Source organism: Octodon degus, unplaced genomic scaffold (assembly GCF_000260255.1).
Source record: "Octodon degus isolate 3935 unplaced genomic scaffold, OctDeg1.0 scaffold00129, whole genome shotgun sequence".
Classification (NCBI taxonomy): Eukaryota; Metazoa; Chordata; class Mammalia; order Rodentia; family Octodontidae; genus Octodon; species Octodon degus.
The window spans coordinates 1,252,982-1,279,357 of record NW_004524705.1 but is presented as its reverse complement, the minus strand read 5'-3'; the positions used below and the strand labels follow the sequence as shown (position 1 = coordinate 1,279,357).

Genomic DNA, 26,376 nt, shown 5'->3' with positions numbered 1-26,376 from the left:
GCAGTGAGTTGCTGTATCTGGGAAGCCCAGTTACTGCTGTGGGAGAGATGTCAGATCATGTGGCCAAGAAATAAATGAATGAGAAAGAGGAGGGAGTTGGAGGAGGAGGGAGTTGGAGGAGGAGGAGGAAGAGGAGGAGGAAGAGGAGGAGGAGAGAGGGAGGAGGAGAAGAGAAGGAGGAAACAAGGGGGAGAGGAAGGAGGGGGAAATTTCTCCTGGGCTGGGCAGAGCTTTGAAGAGTTGGAGACCAGAAGTACACAGCTAATCTACAGCTTCTCAAAATCTCACACTCCAGCCTTATCTTCCAGATCCAGAAGGCAGGTTTTAATTTTTCTCCTTCCCTACACTCTGTTTTGTTTGCAGAAGTTTGAATGAGCCTGCAGTGCCTGGCTGCCGTGATTCACTTTCAGTTTACATCTCATTCTTGATCAGCAAGCAGTTGCAGGACATAATGACTCCCAGAAGGCCTCGCCCATGGGCTTGGAGAAGGGTTGGGTTGTGGAGGAGAGAGCGATTTCGCCTCTGCCCTCCAAAGGTTTGCTGTCTGACAAAGGCAGATTAGTAGAGATAAGACGCAAGTTTCTTGTGTGGGTAACAGCCACACAGGGTCATCATGCACTGGCCCAACCTGAGCAGAAGCTTCGACGCTCTTTGTCCCCTCAAGGGAGAGAGGCGCAGGTGACTCTGAGGGTCCAAGTGATGGTCGGGATGACACGTAGTCCCACAGGCTCTCTACAAGATTGCAGGGACCTTGCTTTTTAACCCACTTTTCAGGGCTTTTAATTTCCTTTAGGTCAAATTGCTTGGGGAGCCGAAAATGTGCAGGGAGGGGGACATTCAGCATTGTCAAGGGCAGGGACCAGTTGGTCTCTCAGTGTGGTCTGTTGTACCCAGGAAAAAATAGCAGCCGGAATGAAGAAAAGACAGACAACAAGACAAGAGCTGGTTAGGTGGTGACTCGTCTGCCTGGTTGGTGAGATGACCCCCAGAGCAACAATATGGACATTCATTTATGCCTTTGCAAAGTTAGTAACATGTGACACAAGGTTGCCTAGTGACCAACAGCTGGTATTAACCAGTCAGGATGCTTATCTCAGGACTGAGCTAGCTTGTCTGCTTTAGGCTCTGAGGCCTAGTCCTGCTTTAACACATCTGACCAATTCTCTAGCTTCCATGGCTCCCAACATATCCACCTTTTTGTTTTGTTTTGTCAGAGATGGATGTTCCACTGCAGTTAGAGAAGCTGTGTTTGGAGAAGTCTTTAGAGGACCTTTTCATACTTGACACCAGTCCAAAACCTTTAGGTACTTGAATTCAGCAGTGTGACCCTATATGGTCCAAGAGTCCCTAATAGTAATGAGTCATCAGCACAGCTGGCAATTGTCAGGAGTTGTTAGTGACTTGAGCCTTTTATAGCCTAGCATATTAATACGGCATTCCTTTTCATATCTTGTGGTGATGCTTTTCTGCTGAATGGTTAAGACCAAGTTAAAGCAAGACCTGTATAAATACAAATTTAACTTTTGCTACCTGACAAGGTCAATCAAATCTCCTCAGGATCTACCTTGGAACCATGTACCGCACCGCTTAGATCTTCTGTCAGGGTCAGCCATCTGGATGAGTCACGGCCATTGCTTGACCAGTTTGCTCTCTGTGAGAGCCTGAGAGATCGTTTTTAGGCGACTCTCCTCAGGCACACTCTACATCATCAGTCACTTTGCCTTGAGGCCCCATTATCTCCTTGCTCAGAAAATCAGGGACTCAACTGAGTTACAGGGTGTCACAGCAGAGGTTTTCTTATGTCCTGAGTCCTCCCTGGCCTGGAAGGGTTAGGGCCAAAATATTGGCTCTCCTTTTAGCCCATCTATCTCTTTAAGTTTTGATCTCCAAATTTTAGCTGTTAAACGTGCAGAGGAGAACTGTAATGACCTTACCCTGTAATGGAGGCAGTAAGCCCAATATCACTATCTGAATATGAAACACCTCAGACATAACATGGAACTCTTGTTTTCTAACAACCATGGATATTCTAATATTTAAATTCCTATAGACTATTAAAAGACAACAATTACACATGTTTACACAGAAATTTAGAAATCAAAACCTTGTACAACATCGTAGCAGGACAATCCTGATGACATTTTGTGACATACTTAAAATTTTCATTTGGGCATGACACTTTTGACCAAACATCTGTCTACTACATAAGAAAATTTCACCTAATTAGTCATTTTACGTAGCATATACATCACAAGTTTTTTGTCAAAGGCAGGGGTTTGAATCTGAGAGAAAGTCTCACCGCAATGAGCACTCTTTGTTCTACACTTTGGAGACCTGTGAGCCTCGAATCCTGAACGCACTCACTGCACCGCGAGAGTAATAATGAGTCACCATACTGCACGGAAACCTGTGTTTCTCAATTTAGTTTCGTACCCAAACCATTTTTTAAGAGACAGCCTTACTGCAATGTTTCTCTGAAGAACTTTATCTTCTAACCAATGACTTAATTTCTTGAGAGTGTCTCCTAAGAGACTATTGAGATTACTGGGAGCGCCTCATTAATTAGCTTCCACGGCTCCCAACAGTCAAGCACAGTGGCCCAGTCTTGGCCGAGCCAGCGCCCGCGTGGGGACAAACCACAAGCAAGCTCCCGGGCCTACACCTCTCACACATTAAAAGCACGGCTTGTTTTTTCCTCTACGAGCTCTGGGACTCTCCTTTCCTCCCTGTGCAGTGTGGACTAGCGACTGCATTCAGAGCCTCTACACCGAACTGCTTTTAGTTTTCGAGATAGCTTCTTGTATTGTACAGCTGCCAAACTGCCCAGGCTGGGCTTGAACCTTTGACCCTCCTGCCTCAGCCTCCTACAACCCTAGCATTACAAGCAGGCCCCACTGCTCCTGGAGACTATTGGAAACTTTAAAGTTACTTTTGCTCACAAACCATGATTCTTCACCGGTGCCAACAGATGCAAAACCAGAAAGCAAAGGCAGGAACAGGGCTGAGCTTCCACTGTGCACAGAGCTGGGTCAGACCCTCAAAGCTCTGCAGACGCAGTCCTCCCCTGGGAGGTGCCTGTCTACAGTCAGCAAGCAGAGGTGTGTCGGGCCTTCACCACGCGCCGCACCGCTCCCTGGGTCCTGGTGCACTGGGCAATACACTCACAACACACAGAACACCCACGCTGCTTATGTGGCCTTGAGGGGACTCAGGCCTTCTGAGCAGTGCGGGAGGGTGCTCTGCAGTTCCAAGCTAGCCTCTGATCGGAGCGCTGGCAGGTGCTGCGGCAGCCGCTCGGGAGCCCAGGAGGGTGGCCCACCCTGTGCTCATGGGTGATGCCCACATGGGCACAGGGCACAGGCCGGGTGGCTCTGCCTTGCACTGCCCAGCCTGCCATGACAAAACTCTTCACTGAGGGCACAGATGGTCCCAGGGCACGGGGCTGGGCCTTGGGAGCAAGGCCCCATTTCACAGCACCCGGATTCCAGCCCAGCAGGGGACCTCCACAGAACCGTACTATCCCTTATGGTCCCTGGATTTGAACACAGCTATAGCCCAAGCACCCCACAAACTGATCCCCAGCCTGTCTCAGTCTGAGAGGCCAGGCCCTGTCCTTGTCACCTGCCTGCCCACCATGTGTCCTGCCCTAAACATACTGTCTGTGACTCCACCACAGCCGGGGCCCACATGGCAGTTCCCAGAGCCTGCTGTGGCAGGCAGAGGCCCAACACGGCCGAGGCTCCAGGGATCGGGCCTTCCATCCTCACTGCCAGGAAGCCTGTGAGCTGCGGTGTACCTGTTCTCCCAGGGTGAGCTCCATCCGTGGGCACACGGAACATGAGAGCTCCGGGCCTGCCTCCTCACGTCCCTACGCCTCCCTACCCTTCCCGCCTGTCCCCACAGTCCTTGCTGGCATCACCTATGTCCCAGCCCCAGGCTGGAAGCCCAGCCCATTCACAGTCCCCTGGGGCCGAGTGGTGGAGCTCAGCAGGGCATTAACCAGGCGCATCAGTGGCTTGGGCTTGACTCAGAGCAGCGCAGGATTTGGAGGTGGCCAGTGCAAGGGAGGCAGCCCAGCCTCAGCTCAGGTCTTGGCTGGCAGGGCAGTACAGGCCGGGGCAGAGGCTGAGACACAAGTTCCAAGTCAGTGTGGGCCCCCCAGCAAGGCCCTACCACACACACATCTCCCTCTGTTCATCTTCAGTGGTCGGCATGTCATGCTGTGGCAAGAACATGTCAGAACAATGGGCACAGAGTTACGGTATGCTTGCCTGAGGCGAGTGACATGAGATTCTGTGCCTGGGGTGAGTCCTCGGGCAGGATGGGGTGACGCCTCTACAGCTGGCACTGGCAGTGGACCTGGGGGGCCGAGGCCGAGGTCTGCTGAGCGCAAAGCCAGCCTGGCCTATGCAGTTCAACCTGGTCTGAACTACCGAGGGAAACCTTGCCCCAAGACAAAAATTACATGAGACTAAGTTTAAAAACTGTGGATTCTTATTTTTTGTGAAGGCTTAGGTGTAAAATAAGGAAATGTACAGAGAATGACAATATGTGTGTATAGAATTTTAAAAAACACTCGACCGCCAGTACCCTTCCCACACGTTTCTCCCCATGTGGCAGGGCTCTGGGTCCAGGGCCATCAACTGCTGGTCCCTGGGGATGAGGACGCCTTTCCACCTTTCACCAGGAACTGGGGCTCCAGGCCATGAGGATAGGGAGCGGACTTTGGACCCAAGAGGACAGGTGCTTACAGAAGAAGGTTCTCAGGAGTGGGGCTGGCTCACTGAGGTCCTGCTGAAGGGGACCAGGAGCCCCAGCTGTGCTGTCGGGACTGTTCGGTACTCTTGGCATTGCTGTAGTTTGGCTCTCATCAAGCCAAGAACATGCACATACAAGCTGTCAGCAAAGGACTCGGCGTCCACTGCTGTGTGCAGATGGTGCAGGGACAGGACACTGCTGTGAGCAGAGCCCAGTGCATGTGACCTTTGACCTGGAGATGCAAAACTACCTCCACCCACAGTGTCAGGCCTAGTGGCAGATGAGGGCAAGAGGACAGGAGAAAGCCAACCCAGACAGCTCTCCTTTGATTCAGATAGCAATTTCCTGACTTCTTGGTCTCTGTAAAATCCTCTTACATGCGGGGCATGGTGGTACGTGCCTGTAATCCCAGCCCCCAGGAGGCTAAGGCAAAAGGATTGCAAATTCAAGCCCAGTCTGAGCAACCTTGCAATTCATCAAGACTATGTCTCAAAAATAGAAAAATTAACAAAGGCCAGGGATATAGCTTACTATGAAGACCATGGATTCAATCCCTTGTAACACAAGCACACACAGTATTAATGTGTGCATCAACCTGGCCTTGGCCAAAACACCAAGAGCTTCTGCAAATGGCTCAGCCCTTCTTTGACAGGCTTCCCCTGTGATGTGTCCCCAGCTGCGCCCACCTCGCTCTTCCATTTCTCACCGAGCTGGTGAACGTGCAGACAGTGCGCGCTTCCACTGTCGCGCCAGTGCCCGTGCTGGCAGCGAGCTCTGGTTCCCCAGGCTGCGCCCCACCCACGGACGCTGTCTGGGGCTGGCACAGGTCCTCTCGCGGGGTTCGAGGTCACACTTCATGCCAGCTGCTGTCACACATCTCTGTCCTGCCAGTCCAGGGCAGATCGGGTTAGAGACATGCGCTTGTGTTCTGACACCGTGAGAGCGGGCTGGCACCAGTCACCAGGTCTGCACCCAGTCTGTAAACCTGGAGCATTGTACCAAGCAGGCGACACGGCCCCTAGAGAGCAGACAGGGAGCTGAGCCGCAGGCGGAACAGCTGCATGCAGCGCACGCGGTCTCATTTCCTCTCGTCTTCACCTGCAGGAGTTGTGCCACACTAACAGTCGTTGGGCTTACCTATGTGACCCTGCAGGGCAGCTGCTGTGTCCACTGCCGTGCTCATGCCCTATGCCGAGACAGCAGCTCCTGCTGGCAGAGCAAGCCCACTTCTGGAAGTAAGTCTGTTCGCATCACTCTGACCCCAAATCCAAGCTGGCAAGAGCATAACTGTGGCCAGTACCAGAGTGCCCGGGAAGGTAGGCATCCTGACACTCTGTAAAGTGAGGAGCATGCAAAGCCGCTCCCTTGGCTTGCATGTGACCTCCAGAGTCCTGTGGGGACATATACCCCAAGGCACCGAGTCGGGTGCGGCCATGGGCAGCCACGGGGGGCAGGAAGGCACGGTGAGGCCATTCGTCCTCCACTGCCATCTGAGGACCCCACACGCCTCCTCCAGAGCCACCCTTGCCAGACACCAGATCTACCAGTGTTTTTGCTGTGGGCCTCAGAGCTTCTAGAACTGTGAGAAAAAAATTTCTAGGTTCTATACATTCCCTGGAATCAGCCGTTTGGCGGTAGCCACAGGAATGGACAGAAGAGGGCACGCTCTGGGGCTGAATCCACCTGCGGCTCTTATTTCTGCTTGCCCCTAAGGGGATGAGGTGAAACCCTCACAGGAATGCGTGTGATGTGCTCACTTGTCTTAGCTGTGAGGAACCTGAGTAAAATTCCTAGCGGAATTGCTTTGAAATCAAGAGGTGGCTGTGCAAGTTCGCGAGGGGTGTGCACCGGACGGGTGGGGAGGGAGGCTGGCTGATTTGCGAGCATGGTGTCCCCCCTGCCAGGTAAGTATAGTCTGGCCGATTGGAACAGGTGCCACTGAGCACATGCTGAGAAGCTGGGACACTTAACTTCTCCAGGCATGTGTGGCGGCGCGCACCTGCATCCAGCACTCAGGAGGCTGAAGCAAGAAGATCACAGAGGCCAGCCTGAACTGTGCAGTGAAACCCTGTATCAAAAAGACAAAAAGAAAATTTTCTACACAGAGCAGCCTTCCTGGAAACCCTAACCCTCCACAGCACAGTGATGTGGCGTGTCAACACTGCCCAATGCAAATACTTACACCCGCCAAGCCACTATAAACAAATACAAGCACTGTTTGTAGGAAGTCCTTTACCCACGGCCTGCTCTGGTCACCTCTGGCCTGGACCCCGGGAGGTGGCAGAGCTTCTGCGGGCAGCCCCAAGTCTGCCACCGCGGGACGCCTACCCGGGTCTAGACGCAGGGCCTCCCGCCGGACAGCCAGGGCCGTGCAGACTTCGAAAGGGGCCACAGCTTGGCTCAGCAATCTTACACCCTGGCTCCAAAAAGATACAAACATACACATGTCATCTTACAGGAGTAACATTTAGCAAGTCATGTAGAGAATGGCTCTCAAAACATTGGTTTATATAAGTTTCAGTGGTTCTCTTTGAGATGAGAAAAATAGAATGGAGGAACTTTTTAATATAATTGCACCTTAAATTAAAATTTAGAGGCTCCTCCTTTATTCTGAACTCTTTACCTTTCTTCTTTTAAGAATTACAGGGCTGGGGACACAGCTGAGGGGCATAAGCACCTGCCTGGCAAGCGCAAGGTCCCAAGTCTGATCCTTGGTACCACAAAAAAAAAAGAATTACAATATTATTTTATATAAAAATCATAGTGATTGTAAATAGCAGGATTTAAATACACAAAGTATAATTAAAATATATGGTGAATATTTCAATTAAAAATGTGCATTACAGTGAGAGACACATCGCCTTCAAAACCCTCCCACTCCTTCAAGCACACTTGCCCCGTGGTTTTCACCAAGCCTGACCCACGGCTGGAGTCCTTTCTCCAAGCGTCCGCCTTGAGTGCTGCTGCCGAGTGCTGCCGGCTGCCAGGCAGGCTCTCAAAAACGTGGCGCTGTGTCCTCGCCCACCTTATTCACCACATCCGGCACCGTGTGACTTTCTGCTCTTCCCCAAAGTCGGAATGTCCATGAGAGGTCAGGTTTTGCAGGGCTCGGGACACTGAGGCAGCCAGCGCAGCACAACTAAAGGCCCTCGGGAAGAGGACTCAGAACAGGCACGGTAGGCACGGCGGGACGGCACGCTCCCAGGAGGGGTGCGGTGCAGTGCGCTTTTTATGTGCTATTTAAATATTCACTGTATTTTTCTGTCACACTGCCTCATTAGCACAATAAAGGTTTAACAATCCCAGCTCCCTGCTCCAGCTCCCTCATTAAAAAAGAAGCAGCTGGCTCCACGGACCCACCTTTTCCTCGGCAGAAGCGACAGTAAGCCTAGGGTGCCGCCTTTGCCACCTCGCCAGCCCTGTGCCCGGCTGGCCACACTCCACCGGGTACCCCACATGCAGATGCTTGCTTTGGTGGCCCCAAGCAGCCTCCACCCCGTGGAGACGCCCCGGAAGCAGAGGCCGGCCTCTTCCACTGCCCCCGAGTATGCTGTGATCCAGCCATGATCACAGCAAATCTTGGACGATTCCTGGTGCTGAGACTTCCTTGAACCAGGTAAGATTTTGGTACATGGTTTTCTTTGCTTGCAAAATGCAGGACACAATACGTGCCTTCGTCTCACAGGTTTAGTCTTGGGGTTAGAGTGTGGCGGCCACCATCTCTTGGCTCCTTGTCCTCTGTCCCCTCCTGACTTCCTCTCCCACACACCTCTTTTCAAAAAATATTTTCTTTATTTATTTGGTACAGGGTCTTGCCACACAGCTCAGACTCACAGTGATCCTCCTGTCTCAGTCTCCCCAGTGCTGGGATTACAGGTGTGCACCATCACACCTGGCTTCAGTGGCCATCTCGGCATGGGGTACCAAGGATCAAAACTGGTTCCTTGCGCTTGCCAGGCAGGCACTTAGACTGCTAAGCTGTCTCCCTGGCCCATCACCACTCTTATTTTATTTTTAATTTTTTTCATTTTTTTGTATATTTTATTGGGAAACAAATATTAATGAGACAGTTTCAAAACTGATTAATAGGACAGTTTCAATAATTAATACATTGTATATTGTTATCTTCTTAGTGGTTATCTGTAGTATAAGATGCAGACGATCCTGTCCAAACGCTATTAGTACAAATCTTTCTTCTCATTGAATTAAATGAACATAGCTGTCTATCTATCCTAACTATTCTGCAAATACAGATACGAAATGGTCCTTCCCTTGTATCACGTCACCTCTTTTAAAGAAAGGTGAAAGTTGCTTCCCCTGAGCACCGGCTACAGCCCAGCCCACGCTGTGCAAACCTGTGGAAGGTTTGCACTCCTGACAGGAGTGTGACAGTCCTTCTGCACCAACAGGTCATCCTAGGACTGCTGAACCAACAGCTCCGAAGTCAGCAAAGCCACATTTTAACGTGCTTTCCTTACACTGCAGTTAGCACAGAACTCACAAGAAAAGGCGCGATACGCAGCAAAAGACTGACCACCTGAAAACATCACGTGCAGAGAGACGTAGTTCCCAGATGTCCAGAACGCCAGACTAAATCCTGGATTCGACTGAACAAGTCACCAACAAAGTATTTGGTTTTCCTCAGTCAAGATGAAGTTGGTCTTCGTTTAAGTCTATACTCTCAGGCGTCCTCATGAGTGTATGAAACCTCATAGCAATGTCTGCATTGTTCAGTTCACAAAACACACAACTGACACCTGTAGAGGGGTGGCAGCCCAGGGTGACATCAGAAGAGATGGAGAGAGGTCACAGGTGTGACAGACACAGGAGCACATCTCCACTTACCCCGTCGCAGCCTAGCAAATCTGCCTTGACGCAAAGCCGAGCAGCTGCCCTTCCACTGATGTGCGGCTGATGCGCAGGGCTCAAGGGAGGAAGCACGCCCAGGAGGTACCGCAGACGGGAAGCTCCCCAGCAACGTGCTCCTGGCGTAACAAAGGGCGCCTTAATAATCACGCCTAGCTGCATGGGGGCACCGCCTGGAAGCCCAGCACTCAGGAGGCTGAGACAGAAGGGCTGCCATGAGTTCACGGCCAGCCTGACTTACAGAGCAGAGTGCATGTCTCAAAAGCAACAATAACAGCAAGCACCCTTTTCTCTGCTTTGTTAGCTCTGCAGAAACCCTCAGTGCGCTGCTCTCACTGGCGGCTTTTCTTTGGGTCAGCGTGTTGCTCTTTTCATCTTGGATTTTTTTGATGGAAAGGACTGAAGTCAGGCACTGGCACGTCCATGCAAGCCTCGGCAGCCGTCCACCTGCACTGTGACGGCACCTACCCCGCGGGGGCCTCCCCCTGTACCCAGAAGGCCCTGCTAGTCAGCTGTGCTCCTGTAACAGATCCCTGGATGCCCAGCTTAAAAAGGGAAAGAGGCGCTTTGGTGCAGAAGTGCAGACTGTTTGGCCCCAATGCTCTGAGCCTACGGTGAGGGGCGCACAGTGGTGGAACAGGGGAAGCAAGCTACTCACCTCTGGCCTAGGACGTGAAACCCGGAGGAAGAGGAAGAGGAAGAGTGGGGCCCCACGTTCCCTTCAAGGAGGCGCTCCCTATGACCCCACTCTGGCTTGCTAAGGCCCCCACCCCATAAGACGTCACACCTTTCAGCAATGCTTCGGGCTGACACCAAAGCTTTCTTTTTCCTCTCGCGGCTCAAACGTGGGACCGTGCCCTTGCCTGGCAGGCGACTGCACCCTCACTGAGCTATACCCCGGCCTGAGGCCAAAGCGCTAACATCAAGACATTTTTATTCAAAGCACAGCACACTCTGTTAAAAACAATCCCCTGGTGTTGATCAGATACTCCTCTGCCCAGAAGTGTGGACAAACAGGATGACTCAGGAAAGGGGGGCACGCCGTCCTCCAGAGCCCTGCCACGCTGTTTGCTGGGTGAGCGCAGGGTTTATCCCTGAGACTGCGTTCCCACCGAACGCTGAGCGTCCACGGGCAGACACAAGCGAAGCCAAGCGCACACGTTTCCTGTGGGTCGCGGGGGACTGCACCTACAGGACGATGCCACATACTACAGACACGAAAAGGGAACATGGAGCTTCTCATGCCGTGTATGTCATGGAAATCCTCCAGAACACAAACGTAGAGCCCACCTCAGAATGTAAAGGACAGTTCGTCCTATGCAGTGAAAAATAGAATGCCTACCGGGGTCACTCAAGAATTGAAAGTGGCCTTCCGAGCTGGAGTTACCGTGCCTGGCCTGAGAAGGCAGAGAGATGACAGCAACTGCCTCTGGACATGAAGAATTATCCTGAAAGACGGCAGGGAACGCGCCACCTGTGCCAGGGGCAGCCACTATCGTTTAATCGCATTCTACGGCCTTCAAGCCTGAACGTGCGAATGGGAAAGGCACACAGCGAAGCCCGGCTGGGTCCACGGCGGAGGTGCGCCCGGCCGCTCCTGCGAGAATGGCTCTGCCCCGCGGGTCTGGCCCCGACCCGGCCCACGCACGGCCCACAGCCTCACGCCTCCCCAGTGACACACGTCTCGAAGCTTCCGATTTACAGCCTGACCTGAGGTGAGACCAGCTTTGTTCTGCCTCAAACTCGTGGCCACGCGGGCTTCTTTCTCCGCTCATGCGCACCTTAAGGATCAGGTCGTCGACGCCTGCGAAAGCCCCGAGTGGCGTGGACGGGGTCGCAAGGGCGGAGAGTGGCGCTGAGTGGCGAGGACGGGGTCGCAAGGGCGGAGAGTGGCGCCGGGCGCGCCGCAGCGCTGCGCACAGGCCTCGGGTCCCTCCCGGTGTTTAGTTTCTGCGCTTTCCTTCATGACTGTTGGTACTGTCACAATGAGGCCCCTGCACGTTTTCATAGAGTCACAGCTAAGCACTTCACTGTGGCGTTATAAATGACACTCGCTAGCCTATAGTTTGGAATTCTAATTTTTATACAAAAATTATACAGAATCAGTTGCTTTTTGTGACCGCATATCCTAGCTCTTGCAAAGGTCACCTATTAGCTCCAGGCTTTGTATGGATAAATTCCCTTGGATTTTCTCATAGACAACCACATCATCTGTTTAATTTCTTCCTTTCCAATGTGTATGCTTTTTACTTCTTTTTCTTTGTTGTGTAGGTTAAGATTAATTCCAGTAATCTTGTATAGACACAGTAAAAGCAGACTTTCACATGTTGATCTTTGGGGGAGATTTCCAGCCGTTCACAAGAATATAGCTATAGCCAGGTGTGGTGGCACGTGCCTGTAATCCCAGCACCCTGGAAGGCTGAGGGAGGAGGATCCTGAGTTTGAGCCCAGCTTAGGCAATTTAGCAATTTATGGAAACCTTGTCTCAAAAAAAAAAAAATTAAAATAAAAATTAAAAGGGCTAGGGATGTAGCTCAGTGCACAGGCCCTGGCCAATCCCCAGGACAGCCTGACCACATCTGTAATATTTTAGGTGCTCTCTGCCTGCTTTTGGAAATTCCCTTGTGATCTTTGTTTGCTGAATGTTCTGACCACAGATAGAAGATAAATTCTGACAAAGGCAGGGAAGTTGGCCACGTAGAGGCACCCAGGGCCTGCCCTCCTCTGAAAAGGGCTGCAGCATGGCTGGGTGGCCACATCTTCAGGTCAGCAGCGGGGCCACGTCCAGCACCCAGTACAGTGCCCCTGGCTTCCCTGCCCAGCTGACAGCCGAGTCCCCCCCACCAGAGCCATGACGATCCTCGCCTGTCTTAAGCCGGTGCTGGGTGCTGAGTCCTGGCACTGGGAAAGTGCCTGGGATGGGCAAGGGTACAAGTCATGCTCAACAGCATTCTCTGGGATGAAGCTGAGGACGGCAGGGGTGTGCATGAGATGGGGATGTGGTGGGTGAGAGCTCGGGTGACCATGGCCCTGGGATGACCTTGGCCATAGCACTGGCTTGTGGCGCCAGGCTGGAGAGATGGTGTTTGTTCCACATAAAATCAGCTGCAAGGAAGCCATCCAAAGAACACAGCGAACCCTCTGAGGGGATTTTCCCCTTCCAGGGACTGAGCTACATCCACCCAGCTGACAATCATCACGGAGCTGAAGCTAGAGCAGGAGCCACGAGGCCAGAGCCCTTGAGGACGCTGTGCCTGACTAACCACAGGACCCTCAGCCAGGGCACACAGTCCAGGTGCAGACCTTGGGGACTGGCTGCACAGGGGTCCTGGGCCCTCTGCAGCCAGACCCAGGAGGGAACCATGGCGCCAAGCTGTCCTTGCCATTCACAGGCCACAGACATTTCCGAGGACCCTGTGAAGGGAGGGGGCGTGGCCCACGGCTCCTGCTCGTGCTTCTGCTGGTGTGAGGGACTGGCAGAGGAAGGCTGGGGTGGGCACGGCGAGGGAGCAAGCCACCCATGCTGTGCTTTGTGTTTTCTGTTGAGACAGGCTCTTGCTCTGTCACCCAGATGGGCGATGAACTGGTGACCCTTCTGCCCTGGCCTCCTATGTACAGGGGTTACCAGCATGTGAGCTTTCAAAAAAAAGCTTTGCTTTGTTTTAATTTTTAAAACAAATACTAGTTGAGTTCCTGTTAACTCATGATCCACTGGGATTATGTGTGATCCAAGGCTGGGATTATGGGTTTTAGTACTGCTGGGATTACCCACAGGTGGGTAAGTACTGGGAAGTACCCATAGGTGTACTTCCCCTACCCTGGGGCAGGTAATTTGCATTACAGTGTAAGGTGGGAAGAGAAGCCAGCTGCTTGAGCTGCTGCTGCCCCTCCCTTGCGCTCTTGCTCTTTGCCGCCGCCATGAAAGGTTGCCCTCTGCTCTGTGCTGCTCTACATTGGACACAGCTGAGTATGGACTGAAACCTCCACTAACTGTGAGCTAAATAAACCTTTCCTTCCTTCAAAAAAAACAAATACTAGTTGGACCCAGGCAGTTTTCTAAGAGCCATATACGTATTAGCCTATTCAATAAGCACCCTAATAATCTAGGTACTATTTATATAGAATTTTATATAGGAAGAGTCGGACGCCAGAGAAGGTAAATGACTCACCTGAAATCACAGGGTGCTGCTGGGAAGAAACTGTCACACGAGGCAAATCCCACACCCGACGCCCTGCTTGAGTCTTGGCGTTGGCCCTGTATCAGTCAGCTTTCTTGCTGTCGAAACGCAGTACCCATGAGCACTGCTCACAGGGAGAAATGTCTGGTTTGGTCCACAATTCAGAGGCCTCAGCCACAGTTGCTGGCACCAGGGCAGAAGCCTCCTGGTGGAGGGTGCAGCGGAGCAGAGCTGCTCGGCACATGGTGCGGAAGCAGGGAGGACAGGGCCGGGAGCAGGCGTGGCCCCAAGGCCCCGACTCCAGGGCCACAGACACACCAGGGCCGCTCTGCTCACCTGCTAGGCTGGCTTAGTGCAAGGAAGCTGGCCCAGCAGGACCAGTGGCCACCTCTTCCCTCTCTGGGAACTGTGTACACAGGGCACCTGTCTGGTGGCATGGGCACTGGTGCAGCCTGGCCAGGCAAGCCGTGTCCCTTTCGGGTGCTTGCAACTCTGCCAAGGACTCTTCCGAGGGGAATGAGGTCTGTCACAAGCATACGGCAGCTAAAGGGCCGGGCAGGTCCCAGGGCCTGTGCTCCTGGCCCAGCCACCCTCCCGCAGGGCTGGGACTGCCATTTGCGTATCTAGGGACCCTGCTCCTTGGCTTATCCTAACGCTGGCCCCTCAAATGCACCAGGCCATTCGCCATCACGTATCCTCATATTCTCACACCGAGGAGCATTTCACTGTCTTTTCAGAGAACTAAAAAACATTTTTTTCTGTTGTGCAGTGTCTTCAGCCAAGTCTCTTATTGCTGAGGCAAACTTCCTGGTGCTCCAAGTTAAGGAAGGAAGGCTCTGCATGGCTCGCACTCTGTAGAGGTTTCAGTGCATAATCAGCTGGCTCCGAGGCGGCAGGGCAAAAGGGCAGCAGTCCAAGGCGGCAGAGCACAGCAAGGCAGCAAGAGCAGAAGGGGGGCACGAGCTCTTTCCCTCCCTTATGCTGGAAGCAGCTCCCCCCGGGGGTGCAGCGCTCACACCGTGCCCTGCCCCACTGCTGCACAGGATAAGGGAGTTCAGGAAGCAAGGCCCGGGCCGCTAAGTGGCCCTACACTTCTCAAGTTGACACAAGGTACCAACCATACAGAAACAGGTCTCAACTGGAATCTCTGGGCATTAATCAGGTTATCCCTCATAATTTAGTCTTTGAAAGCGAGGCTCTTACCCAGGCCTGACTGTGCCCAAGCCGTCCTCCTCTGGGCACAGGCTTCCTGGCCTGCAGTTTCTGACTCCTCCTCGCAGTGGCCCCATCCCACACTGCTGTCCATGCCCTGTCACATCTCAGCTGTCCCAGCTTAGGGCACAGGATGTTGCTTTTGGAGCAGGATCATGCCTTGCCTTGGGTGGCCACTGCCTGGTCTCAGTGCCTTCCTACTCCCAGCAAGGCCAGTACTCTGAAGGCGCCTTCTCTCACTCAGCCTCTCCCAGGCCCACCTCAGTTCTTTCATTCTGCAAACAGCTTTCTCTATCTCCTCTTCAGAAACCTCTTTTGCTTCACCTTCTCCCTTGCTCCGTGCCCCACAGATAATGTTCATTCTACAAACCAGCCAGCCAACCAACCATGCAGCCAGCCAACCAACCAACCAGCCAGCCGACTAATCAAGCAACCAGCCAACTAAGTAAGCAGCTAGCTAACTAACCAAGCAGCCAACCAACCAAGCAGCTAGCCAACCAACCAACCAAGCAGCCAGCTAGCCAGCTGTTATGGTTTGTCTAGTTGTCCCCTCAAAGCCTCATGCAGTCATGGGGAGGATTCTAGAGTTTGTGATTAATTCCTGATCCAATGCTGGGATTATGGATGGATGTGAGTGCTACACTCATCCTGGGGCAGACAATTTGCATTACAATGTAAGGAGGGGAGAGAGGCTTGCTAGAAGCCCCACCTGCAGCCTCTCCCTTTGCTCTTTGTAATTTTCTGCCACCATGAACTGCTGCCCTCTGCCATGTGCACTCTGCCTGGGAGCTAGCGGAGTATGGACTGAAACCTCCACAAACTGTGAGCTAAATAAATCTTTCCTTCTTTAATTTTGGTGTTGGGTATTTTGTCCCAGCAACAAGAGAAAAGTAACTGAGACGCCAGCCAATGAACCAACCAACCAATGAATCAACCAACCAACTTGCCTCCCTCCTTCCCCTTTGCTGTTAGATCCCACCCAGAACCTAGAATACCTGTTACTCAAAGATAATCAATGCTCATCTGTTCATTAATAAAAAGATAGCTGCTGTGGGTTGCTAGAAGACATACAAAGTGTTTTTGATAGAACTTTCTCAAGCAGAAAGAAAACTGTGGCTTTTTCATGTCCTAAAATTTCTTAGCTGGGTGAGGCTGGTGCACGTCAGTGATCCCAGCACTTTTGGAGGCTGGGGCAGTAGGATCTGAGTTCAAGTCCAGCCTGGGCAACTACGTGATTTAGTTAGACCCCATATCAAACTCTAAGAAAAGAAAAAAGAAATGGGGGAGAAGGTGCAGCTCCATGGGAAGATCTGACTTCCATTCCTAGTGTATAAAAAGGTAAAAACAGACACCTCCCCAACTTCCTTATTAACTTTTATTAGCTTTTACCTGAATTTTAAAAAGGAATATATGCTTCTTATGTAATACACATAATATGATGTTGTTGTTTTATTTTGAGACAGGGTCTCACTAAGCTGCTAAATTAACTAAGCTGGGCTCAGACTTGTGACCCTCCTGACTCAGCCTCCCAGAGTGCTAGGATAATAGGTGTGCACCACCACACCTGGCCACAAAAAAAAAAAAAAAAAGCAATGCTCATTGAAAAATATTTTGAAATATGTCAAAGTATTTTCGTTTAAAATAGAAATGGGTAGAACAAACAACACGATCCAAGTTGCCCTCCGACTGTCCCTGTAGGAACCATGAGAATACTTTCCACACCCTCCCGGCTGACAGTCAGCTGCAGCCAGGTGTTCCGAAGCCTTTCCCGTGCAGGGTGAGATGAGCCCCCTGAAGCCCACGGGCCACTCTGCCTTTTCCCTTGGGAAGCGCGTCTGCGGGCGGTGGGGGCCACAAGCCGTTCGCCCCCACTAGAACACTTAGGGAGGACTTGTTTGCCACACGCCCCGCAGCAGCACAGCATCCCGGCGTGCTCCGCATGCCTCGCCGCCACCGCCACCCACCGCGCTGCAGGCTTCTGCGCTGCGCTGCGAACTGCGCTGCCCTGCAAGGGCCCGGTGCAGAGGCCTTGCGGGCAGTGCGCATGCGCTCTCCCAGCGCACGTCGAGCAGGCATGCGGGGCGCCCGCGCCAAGTGGGGGCAGAGGAGCGCTTCTCCTCGCCCATGAGTGCCTCACTTCTGCAAGCAAATTAAAATCAGAGAACTGGAACCCGGAAGTACTGATACAGAGCAATTTGGGTAAGTTATAAATGGTATTTGCCCCACAGCAGCTTCTCTGCTCTTTGAATTCTCTGAAGCAGCTGCGAAGGCTGCTTTGGTAACCACAGGAGTGCTGCATTTTTCTCTCATTAACAAAGTGAAAAGAAGGATGTGGGAGCCTGGCCACATCGAGGGGCCAAGGGTCAAGGGAGTGCTCTGGGCGACAGAGAAATACATGCAAAGGTAGGCAAAGCGACGCTAGCTGGACTGAGGTATTTGTTAGGCGTTTCTAGCAACCCAAATAATTAAAGAATAATCACATTCCTGATACCTTTTCTAGGACCCCAAAACACAAGAACAAGATGAAAGCGTGATTTGTAGACAACTGGAGAAAAAAAAAGAAAAAGAAAAAAAAAGAAACGGTTGTCTTGTGCTCCTGGGATCTCAGCTACAGGCAGGTTGACAGGAAGATTCCAAGTTTAAGGGCAAACACCACAATTTACTAACTCGGAAGGACTTATCTCCAAAAAATAAAAGGCTGGGGATGTCACGTAGTGGGAAAGCACTCAGCTAGCATGCATAAGCCCTGGGTTCCATCCCTAGGGCGAAAGGAAAGGGGCAGACCGACACAGAGACAGAGATAGACAGACTACAGGCAGACAGGCAGACCCTGGAAACAAGGAACGAAGAACATCCGGGCGTCCCGGCTTGCAGAGCCGTAACTCCACACAGACCCAGGATGCTGCGTGTCCCCTGTGCTCACCCTGGGTGCCTGCTGGTCCAGTCATGGGGGCAGGGACACCCTCGCATTGGAAGGACACAGGGAGAAGGCTGTGGACAAAAGCCAGCATCCCAGGACTCAGGCATTTCTCAGTATTTGGAGGTGGCCCGGGCGCCCCCCTGGCTGGACTGCATTGTTAGACGAGGCACGTGGACGTGCACAGGGACTCGGGTGCAGTGGCAGGAGCACCCTGGAACCCCACCCGAGATGCCCACCAGGGATCCAGAGCTGCCCGCGGTGGCAACCGAGAGGCCTCCCCTCCCAGTCTGCGGCCGTGAAGTCTCATAGTCCTTAAATTGTCCCCGTGGTTGCTGAGAGAGCTCGCAAGGCCAACCTAACCATAAAAAGGAGCCCTAGTGGCTGTGGCCACTTAGGTTGATCAGGCAGGGTGCTCTGGATAGCAGGAAATGGAAAACCAGATGCGTGGCTTGGACTGAGAGGGCAGAGAGCTCCCGAAGGGGTCCGGGCGGCAGCACCAGCATGACGCAGCGGGGCGGGATCCCAGCAGGGCCGCCGCCCTTGGGCCTGGATGCCAGTGTGCCCTGCACAGGGGTCACCAGCACAGCAGATCTGGGCACTGCAGCTCGCGCGGTGGCTTTCAGAGCTGAAAGGGGAGGCACGGGGGAAAGGGCTGCCCTCTGCACATCTATCAGCATGAAGGGCGCTTGGCCCCACACCCAGGTGAGCTCCCCAAACCTCACTGCGCAGAACCACCTTCCAAGCGCCCCACAGCATGAATTACAGGGGAAGAACATTCGTTTCCCACACTGACCAGAAATCTTTATCCTCACATTAGTGACAGAGGCCCCGTGCAAACCCTGCAGTGAGCTGGCTCAGGCAGCTCCGTCCCTGCTGTCTAGGCTGAGGATTCCCAGTGGTCCTGTGCACACTGGTACCCACCCTGCAGGTGGCGATGCACGCGAGGGCTGCTGTGCCACAGGGGGCCCGGACACGACCACGAGGAGCGCTGGGATTCCCCCAACTATCAGGCCTTTTTTCTTACTTCTTTTTCTCTTCCCCTTTCCCTCCCTCCCTCCTCCTCCTCTGTTCCCTCCTTCTGGTTCGGGGGATGGAACCCAGGAACCTGGAGTGCTGAGCACAGGCTCCATCTTGAGCCACACCCCTCAGCTCCCAAGTCTGCTTCTAAAACAGGAAGGGCAAAGAAGGTAAGAAACTGGCATGGGGTTCACTACAGAGCTGGGGAGAAGGCAGTGACATTCCCCACAGGGAATATCAGGACAGCCCAGGGAGAGAAGAGAAAGTCAACAATGCAGAAGTAGCCAACACAGCAGCTGGGTGTGGCAGTGCATGCCTGTAGTTCCAGCTTTGAGGAGGCTGAGACAAGAGGACCTCCATGAGTTCAAGGCTAGCCTGAGCTACACAGAAAGAAAAACACAGCAGCTGGGCACCCTTATGACACAAGAGCTACCAAGTGGTCAGACAGAGTGACCAGTAAGGGAAGCCTCTGCTGAGGGCGTCACAGCGGCAGACAGAAGCGACTCCAGTCTGTCTCCATAGGTCTGGGTTGAGCCTATTGCTGTTTTCTTTTCCAGCGGGCCCTCTAGTGTCTTCCCATCCTGGAAAAAACTGTTCTAAACATTTTTCAAAGTGCTAAAATTTTATAAATGTGACAACCAGTGATGGCGAACCTTCTAGAGCTTTCAGTGATAGTAAGCTGCTGACTGCGGCCCGTGTGCCATAGGTATGCCACCACTGCGACAGGCTGACTGGTCACCCTAACAAAGCAGCACCTCCTAAGCTGCCCCGGCTTCACACGCCTGGGAAGGCCTGTCCCTGGGGGTGGAGACAGCCTTGATAGGGTCAGAAAGCATGGATGCGCAAGCCTTCCTCATGCCCCACAACCTCCAAGCGCAGCACTGAGCAGCACTGAGCAGCGTGACCAAGGGCAGAGACACTGCCCAGGAGCTCACTGAGGCCTGCGTGAACTTGCAGCCAGGCTCGGCATCTGTCTCGTCTCTCGGGATCCATGCAGTGGGCTCTGCTTCCACCTCTGTGACAAGACGCTCAAACCTCTGCACTCTATCACAGAGCAGAAACACTGTTTTTTTGTTGTACAACACTGGACACTTCTGAGCGGATCTCGAAAGCCCAGTGAATGGTACCTTGACTATGAGCAGAAGTGTTGTTCTAATTTCCTGCATTAACAAATATTAATTGATTATTACCCCAATCAAAGGTACTCTTGGAGCTGGGGAAGATAGCTCAGTAGAACAAGCACTTGCTGCCAAATGCAAGGGCCTGAGTTCAATCCCTGGTTCCGCAAAAAAAAAAAAAAAAAAGTACTGTGTAGTCCCTTCTGATCACACAAGAGCAGTTCACAAACCTGACCACTTGGCAGAATTACAAGGAGCATTTAAAAATATCCCCTGCCTTGTCACATGAAAACCTGCACCTGAATGCTCACTGCTTACTCAGCATGGCCAACAAAGGCACCCACCCGAGTGGGCACAGCATGGAAATGGGCAGGGCATCTTCTGCTACCCGTGCACTGCAAAGTGGGCAGACCCTGAAAGTGCCACGCTGTGGACTGGCTGGACCCCAGGTCCCTGCAGGGCGTTAAGTGCAGTCTTGGAGTCCAGGAAGGAGAGGCAGCAGCCAGATGCCAAGCAGAGGCTCTGGGGTGGGTGCTGCAGAGCTGTGAGGGGCCTGGAGCCGAAGTGAGCGAGAATGTGAGCCCCATGGACACCCCACACCGCACGCTCCCAAGAGGGAGCTGCAAGGTCACAGGGCGGTGCACAGCCGTGCGGAAGCGGTGAGCTGGGGCGGGCTCTGGTGTTAGGCGCTACGTGAGCATCAGAAGACCCCAATATCCAGAGCTGAGAGCCACCGGAGGGCACGGGTCAACTCACATTCCGCGGACTTCGCATTTCTTTTAACGTAAAAAAAATCCAAAATTTTTTTTCTTTTAAAATGATAAAACGGGCTGGGCTCTAGCTCAGTGGTACAGTGTCTGCCTGGTAAGTGCAAGGCCCCAAGTTCAATTTCTGGTCACACACACACAAAGGGTCTTCCGTATTCGTGCATCACAGTAGTTATTATACACTTAAGAATATCTTAGAAACGGGAGAGTATGGCCACAGGAGAGGAAGTAACAGGACAAAGGCAGAGGTGGGTCACGTAGCTTCTTTTTTTTTTTTTTTTTGTGGTACCGGCAACTAAACTCAGGATCTTGCACTTGCTGGGCAGGTGCTTATGCTACTGAGCTACCTCCCTAGCCCTTGAAGTGGCTTCAAGTGCAGCTGGCTTGTTCTCTGGTGCCCCAGGGCTCAGGTGCCCCCAGAAACTCTGAGTGTGAAGGAAACCCTACACACAGGGCAGGTGCTAGGTGCTGAGTACCCAACGTGGTCCACATGGAGGTTGGAGTTCTGGAGGTGACAGGTCCGTCAGGAGCTCCAGGAGCCGCTGGCTGCTGCTAGGACCTCTGGCCACCAGCAACTGGTACACACAGCTCCTTGGCCTCTGTCAGCCCAGTCTCTGGAGGCTGTCTGGGGTACCAGGACAGGCAACCCCAAGGCCCTGTGGGAGTGGGGCCTGGGGATGGCCCAGCACCTCTCACTGTGTGTCACGCCCAGCCTTGGAGCTGCAGCCTCCACGGGCGACTGTGCAGCCTTGCTAAGTCCTGCGCAGGATGTGACCATCCGCCAGCCTAGGCACAGCACTGCCGCGGCAGACATAGCTCTTGGACCCTGCCTGCTGGAGGCCAGTGGAGGCTGGGGCCCAAGGAGAGAGGTGGCCGAGTGTTCACCAGGTCTCGGGGTACCTGCCTTTCTGCGCCAGCTCTGCCGTGCCTGTGGTGCTCCAAGTCCATCTCCCTCGGGCCAAGACAGGGAAGCAGGTGACTCAGCACCTGCACAGGACACTGTGCAGGCTTGCACGCTGAGGTCTCCGTGCAGCTCCTGCACGGAATGATGGAAAAGGAGCTGGGGGCATGCACCATGTGGGGGTGGAACCTAACCACGCGGGAAGGTGCGAGACTCTTCACACCTGCAGACAGACAGGGAAACAGCTGCTGGCAAGCTGGCAGCCTGGTGCAGTGGAGGCTGCGCCGCCACCTCAGCAGGACACTAGAGCAAGCGTGCATTAAATATTTATTACTGTAAAGAATGCCAAAATCATTCCATTCGACAGAATCTAAGCTGTTTAAAACTATGAGTGTTTTAACTCTACATTTCATAGGACCTTCCTCCTGGGCACTGGGCTCTGGCTTCTAAAACTTTCATAATTGTGTTTTCATCAGACATCCTTATGCACACGATGAATACACGGGTGGCTTTCAGCATTCACCTTGTGCACGTGGGACAGAAATTCAATTCCGCATCACTGTCAAGGGTGTGTGCACCACGCTTAGGACTCTATGGAAAAGGCTTCTATGTGTGAGACCCGCTGTCCACAGGGCTTCCTGTCACTGTGGGAGCCTGGATCTATGACAGGCGGCAGGGAAGGAACCTGAGTATTGTTTCTTCACAAAAGGAAGAAAGCGCTTCCCAAAGGATCCAGCAGGCCCATACAACACTCTCGCGCGCAGGCGTTTCTTCCCAGTGCAGTCCGCGTGTCAGTCGGGCGGAGACGTCTGTGGCTCTTCCACCCCCCACTCATCCATCCACTCTCGCAGGTCTTCTGCGCTCTGTGTCGTCCACAACTTCATGAAAGACTTTAGCCTTTTCCTGGAGAGAAAATAAAACATCGCTTGTTTTAGAAATGACACAGCCGGGGACAATGAGCTCCCACGGGTGCTTCGCAAGCATCACCAAACACCAGGGTCCTGGGCTGGGCTTCAGGTCTCTGGCCTTCCCGAGCCTCTGCAGCACTGGGGCTGTGCCTCCCCAAAACCAGAACAAGGAAACGCCCTGCAGGTTCCCCGTCAGAACGGCAGCCCGGCAAGGAGTAAGGGTCCACAGCGGGGGAGCGGAGCCCCAACCACTGCCAAGCTCCCATTCATCCAGGCGGCCAGCCCCTTCCCACCCTCACCATCCCCCATGACATGAGGACAAGGGCACCTAACCTGCAGGTGCCTAAGGTAGGGTGACTCAATGCACTCCAGGCAAGAATGATGCCCATGCCCCATGCAGGATCCTGCCCTGGTGCCCACGCTTGCTTCTGCACAGTGATCAACCAACATGAGGCAACTCTGACAGCCACATGATGGGATGGGTTAGGTGGGCACCTGCTGTCTTCCCAGCACTCGGAGGCTGAGGCAGGAGGATCACCATGAGTTCAGGGGCAGCCTGGGCTACACAGTGAGACCCTGTTTTCAAAAACCTTGGCTTTGATTCCTTAATCTGGCCAACGGAAATAATGAGCCAAGCACTTTAGTAGAAAGATAAAGGCTCCAACTGGCAAATTACCAGCTTCTGTTCCGAGCAACTTCTTGCAATGACTCTCTTGTCTAGGTAAGTGCCTAGACTCCGAGAGGCCACATGATTGCTGTGAGAGGGAGGACAGAAGGCTGCATGTGTCCTTGCTTTTGCTTTGCAGGCTGCAGAGGCTCAGCAAATGCAAGCTATCCTGCTTGACCACCAGCCCGTGTGCATGCTCCCAAGTCCAGCGCTGCCTGCTCTCTCCAGGAAGAAGGTCTCAACTGGTCTCTGGATGGACTTGGCAGAGGTTGGGCACAAGTCCATTCTGAGCTTGCATGCATGATTCTCTCTCTGGAATGGCTCTGGGGGTCCCGGGGGTGGAACCAGGGCCTGCACCCCAGGAAGATGCTAGCCTGGGGCCACAGCCCCACTGTCTGGAAACTGCTCCGCTTTGTTGCCGCCTGTGGTGTCCCAGAGACCACCTCAAGTGGCTGGGTGGGCCACAGCCTTTGGACGTGTGGAGTAAGGCGAAGCAATGCTCCCGTCCTGCTCCGCTGACCTTACTGACAGGGATACCCATGTGCCAGCCACTTGAAGCACAATGTGGCCACAGCAAGCAGCCGCCCCTGCGCAGGGCAGGCAGGCGGGGCAAGAAGACAGTGCTCCCGCTGCTCCATGACTTTCTACTGGGACCAAACGCTGGCCGTGCTGCACACTGACAGGGTCGCCTAGATCTCAGGTACGTCCTGGGAGCCCCGCATCCTGGCTAAACCTCGAGGGCTGGAGACGGAGGCATCTCAGAAACGCTCCTGGCAACACAGGCCAGGTTACAAGGAAAACTGTCACCAATAACTCACAAGAGACGGGCCATGGGACCCATGGTTACACGAGGACCCACTTCCCCCTCTTCCTGCCAGAGATCCTGACTTGTCGCTGCCCATGGGCAGGCGAGGCAGGAGCGCAGGACGCCCTTGCCCAGGTGCCTCAATCTAGGCTTCCCAGGGCTCTATCCACCCAGTGTCTGCGGCAGCTACCGAGCCGGCGCTGAGCTCACGTCATTCTGTGGAGGAACCCCTGAAAGCCAATCATGTGACTTCACATAGCATGGAGTGACCAACAGAGATCAGCGGGACCGCAGATGCAGACTGAATCCCCAGCTCCCCCAGAGCTGCTTCCACTCGACTGTGGTGAAGTCTTTCCAAATACTGGAGGAAGCAGGGTAGGGTGGCACAGGCTGCGATCCCAGTGCTTGGGTGACTAGCCCAAACTACACAGTGAGACTCTTCTCAAAAGTAAAACAAAAATCAGTACCTAAAGAAATTAGAAGAGTCCTCTTCCTTGACAGCCTGGAGGAAGGTTTCATTGTGCACGCACGTACACACACACACACACACACACGCACGCGCACACACACTGCACACACACACCCTGACCTTTTCATGTTTACTAATCCTTCCAGCTCTTTGGACTTGAGAGCTGCTTTCTTCAGGATTTCTCCGGGAACATCTGCTAGCCTAGCCACATTTAGGCCGTAACTCCTCGCTGCAATTCCTCTGGTTATTTGATAGAGAAAAGTAACAAAATCAGGAACTTCCTCTTTGCCTAGGAAAGAGAAAAAGGAGATCAAAGCCACATCCCAAAGTTGAAATGCAACAAGTAAAGAAGTGTAAGTGTCTAAAATTTTACTATATTAAAATTTAGCCTCAGAGAAAGCAGCCTATCGTTCCCGCCCGCTGCCAGCTCCCTTCTCAAGTTTGCGTACCAAGACAACGGGCAAATACTGATGTGACAATGAATTTGCATGCAGGGTCTCTAGCTCATTTAAGATAGTTTTTAACAATAATTCATCACACAATTTGAACTGAACTTCTGTGTCCCACATGGAATGGTTCTGATGCATGGTACCATTTTTCTTGGAATGGAATTTATTTTTCTTGTTAAAACAGATAAGGAAATTTCACGTGTTGTCCACAGTTTACATTAAAAAAAAGAAAAAAGAAATTCTGGCTCATAAAGTATTCTGGTTAACTAAGAGCTCACACGCTGAAGGGCTCGCTGTTTAGTCCCCCATCCCAGCCTGTAAGAAGGCTGGACACTGCAGAGGTTTAGACCTAGAATGTTCCACCTCAGTCAAAGCAGGGGCTTTGGAAGGTCCCCAGCTCACGGACTGTCACTGATGTGGTCACAGTGGATCGTGAGGAGCCCGGAGGGAAGCAGTGGTTACGGGCTGCCTCGCAGGGCCACCTCACTTGCTCGCCTCCCCCTGCCCTGGCCACCATGCTGCAGTGGCTTTGCTCCCAGGCGTTCTGCCATGGGGTCCTCCCCGAAGCCAGCCCACCACGGGCTGAGGCCTCTGATTCCTGAGCCTAATCACTGTGTCCAGCGACAGGCATGACAGGCCACGTGGCCTCTCCGAGTCTTGCTGTAGTTGAGGACAGGCCCCTTTCCTAAGGGACCTGCAGGGATTGCTGCCATGGGGTGGACAGGCAGCCCCTCCAACACCCACCCACCACCGGGCTGGCACTCACAGTCCTCCTGTCCTCGGAGCAGGAGACAGGCCTAGACCTCCCTTCCGGTAAACAGAACGTGACCTGGTAAAGGGCCGTCACCTGGGGAAGACCACAGCTGTCTGAGGAAAGCCAGCCACAAGCCACGAGCCACTCTTGGAAGAGGCCCTGGGGCACCAAGCTCCTGCTCAAGGGCCAGTGCAGGCTGTGGGCTGAGAGGAGGTATTACATGGGTGGGCCCAGCATGGACCCCGAAGCACCCCTGCAGCCTGCCAGTGCCACCACTGCTTCCCCATAGTGCCCTTGGGAGACAGCAGAGGGCCCAGATGAGTTGGCCCCAACTCTGGGCCCACGGAAGTCCTAAGTGACAGAGGCTGTTTCAGCTGCTGTATTTGGGGGGGTCAATGCATGTGACAATCACTGCACACAACAAAGATGACTCCTGAGGACACAAAGGCCTCACACCACACCCCAGGCTGAGGGAACTTGGTGGAGCCAAAAAGCGCCCTTGACCCGCGTCCATGTCTATGGCGTCCTTGTCTATGGCGTCCGTGTCTGTGGCGTCCGTGTCTGTGGCGTCCGTGTCTGTGGCGTCC

General features: G+C 53.3%; 1 protein-coding gene across 1 annotated transcript in view; it reads right to left on the bottom strand.

Moving 5' to 3' along the window:
- Positions 1–22,047: 22,047 nt before the first annotated feature.
- Positions 22,048–26,376, bottom strand: part of Msh3 (mutS homolog 3) — a 132,026-nt gene continuing 127,697 nt past the window's right edge. The window contains exons 20-21 of the mRNA XM_012516845.2: positions 24,707–24,875; positions 22,048–22,640 (exon numbers count right to left, since the gene is read on the bottom strand). Of these exons, the coding sequence (XP_012372299.1) occupies positions 22,529–22,640; positions 24,707–24,875 (281 nt within the window). The 3' untranslated portion in view covers positions 22,048–22,528. The remainder of the gene's footprint in view (positions 22,641–24,706; positions 24,876–26,376) is intronic.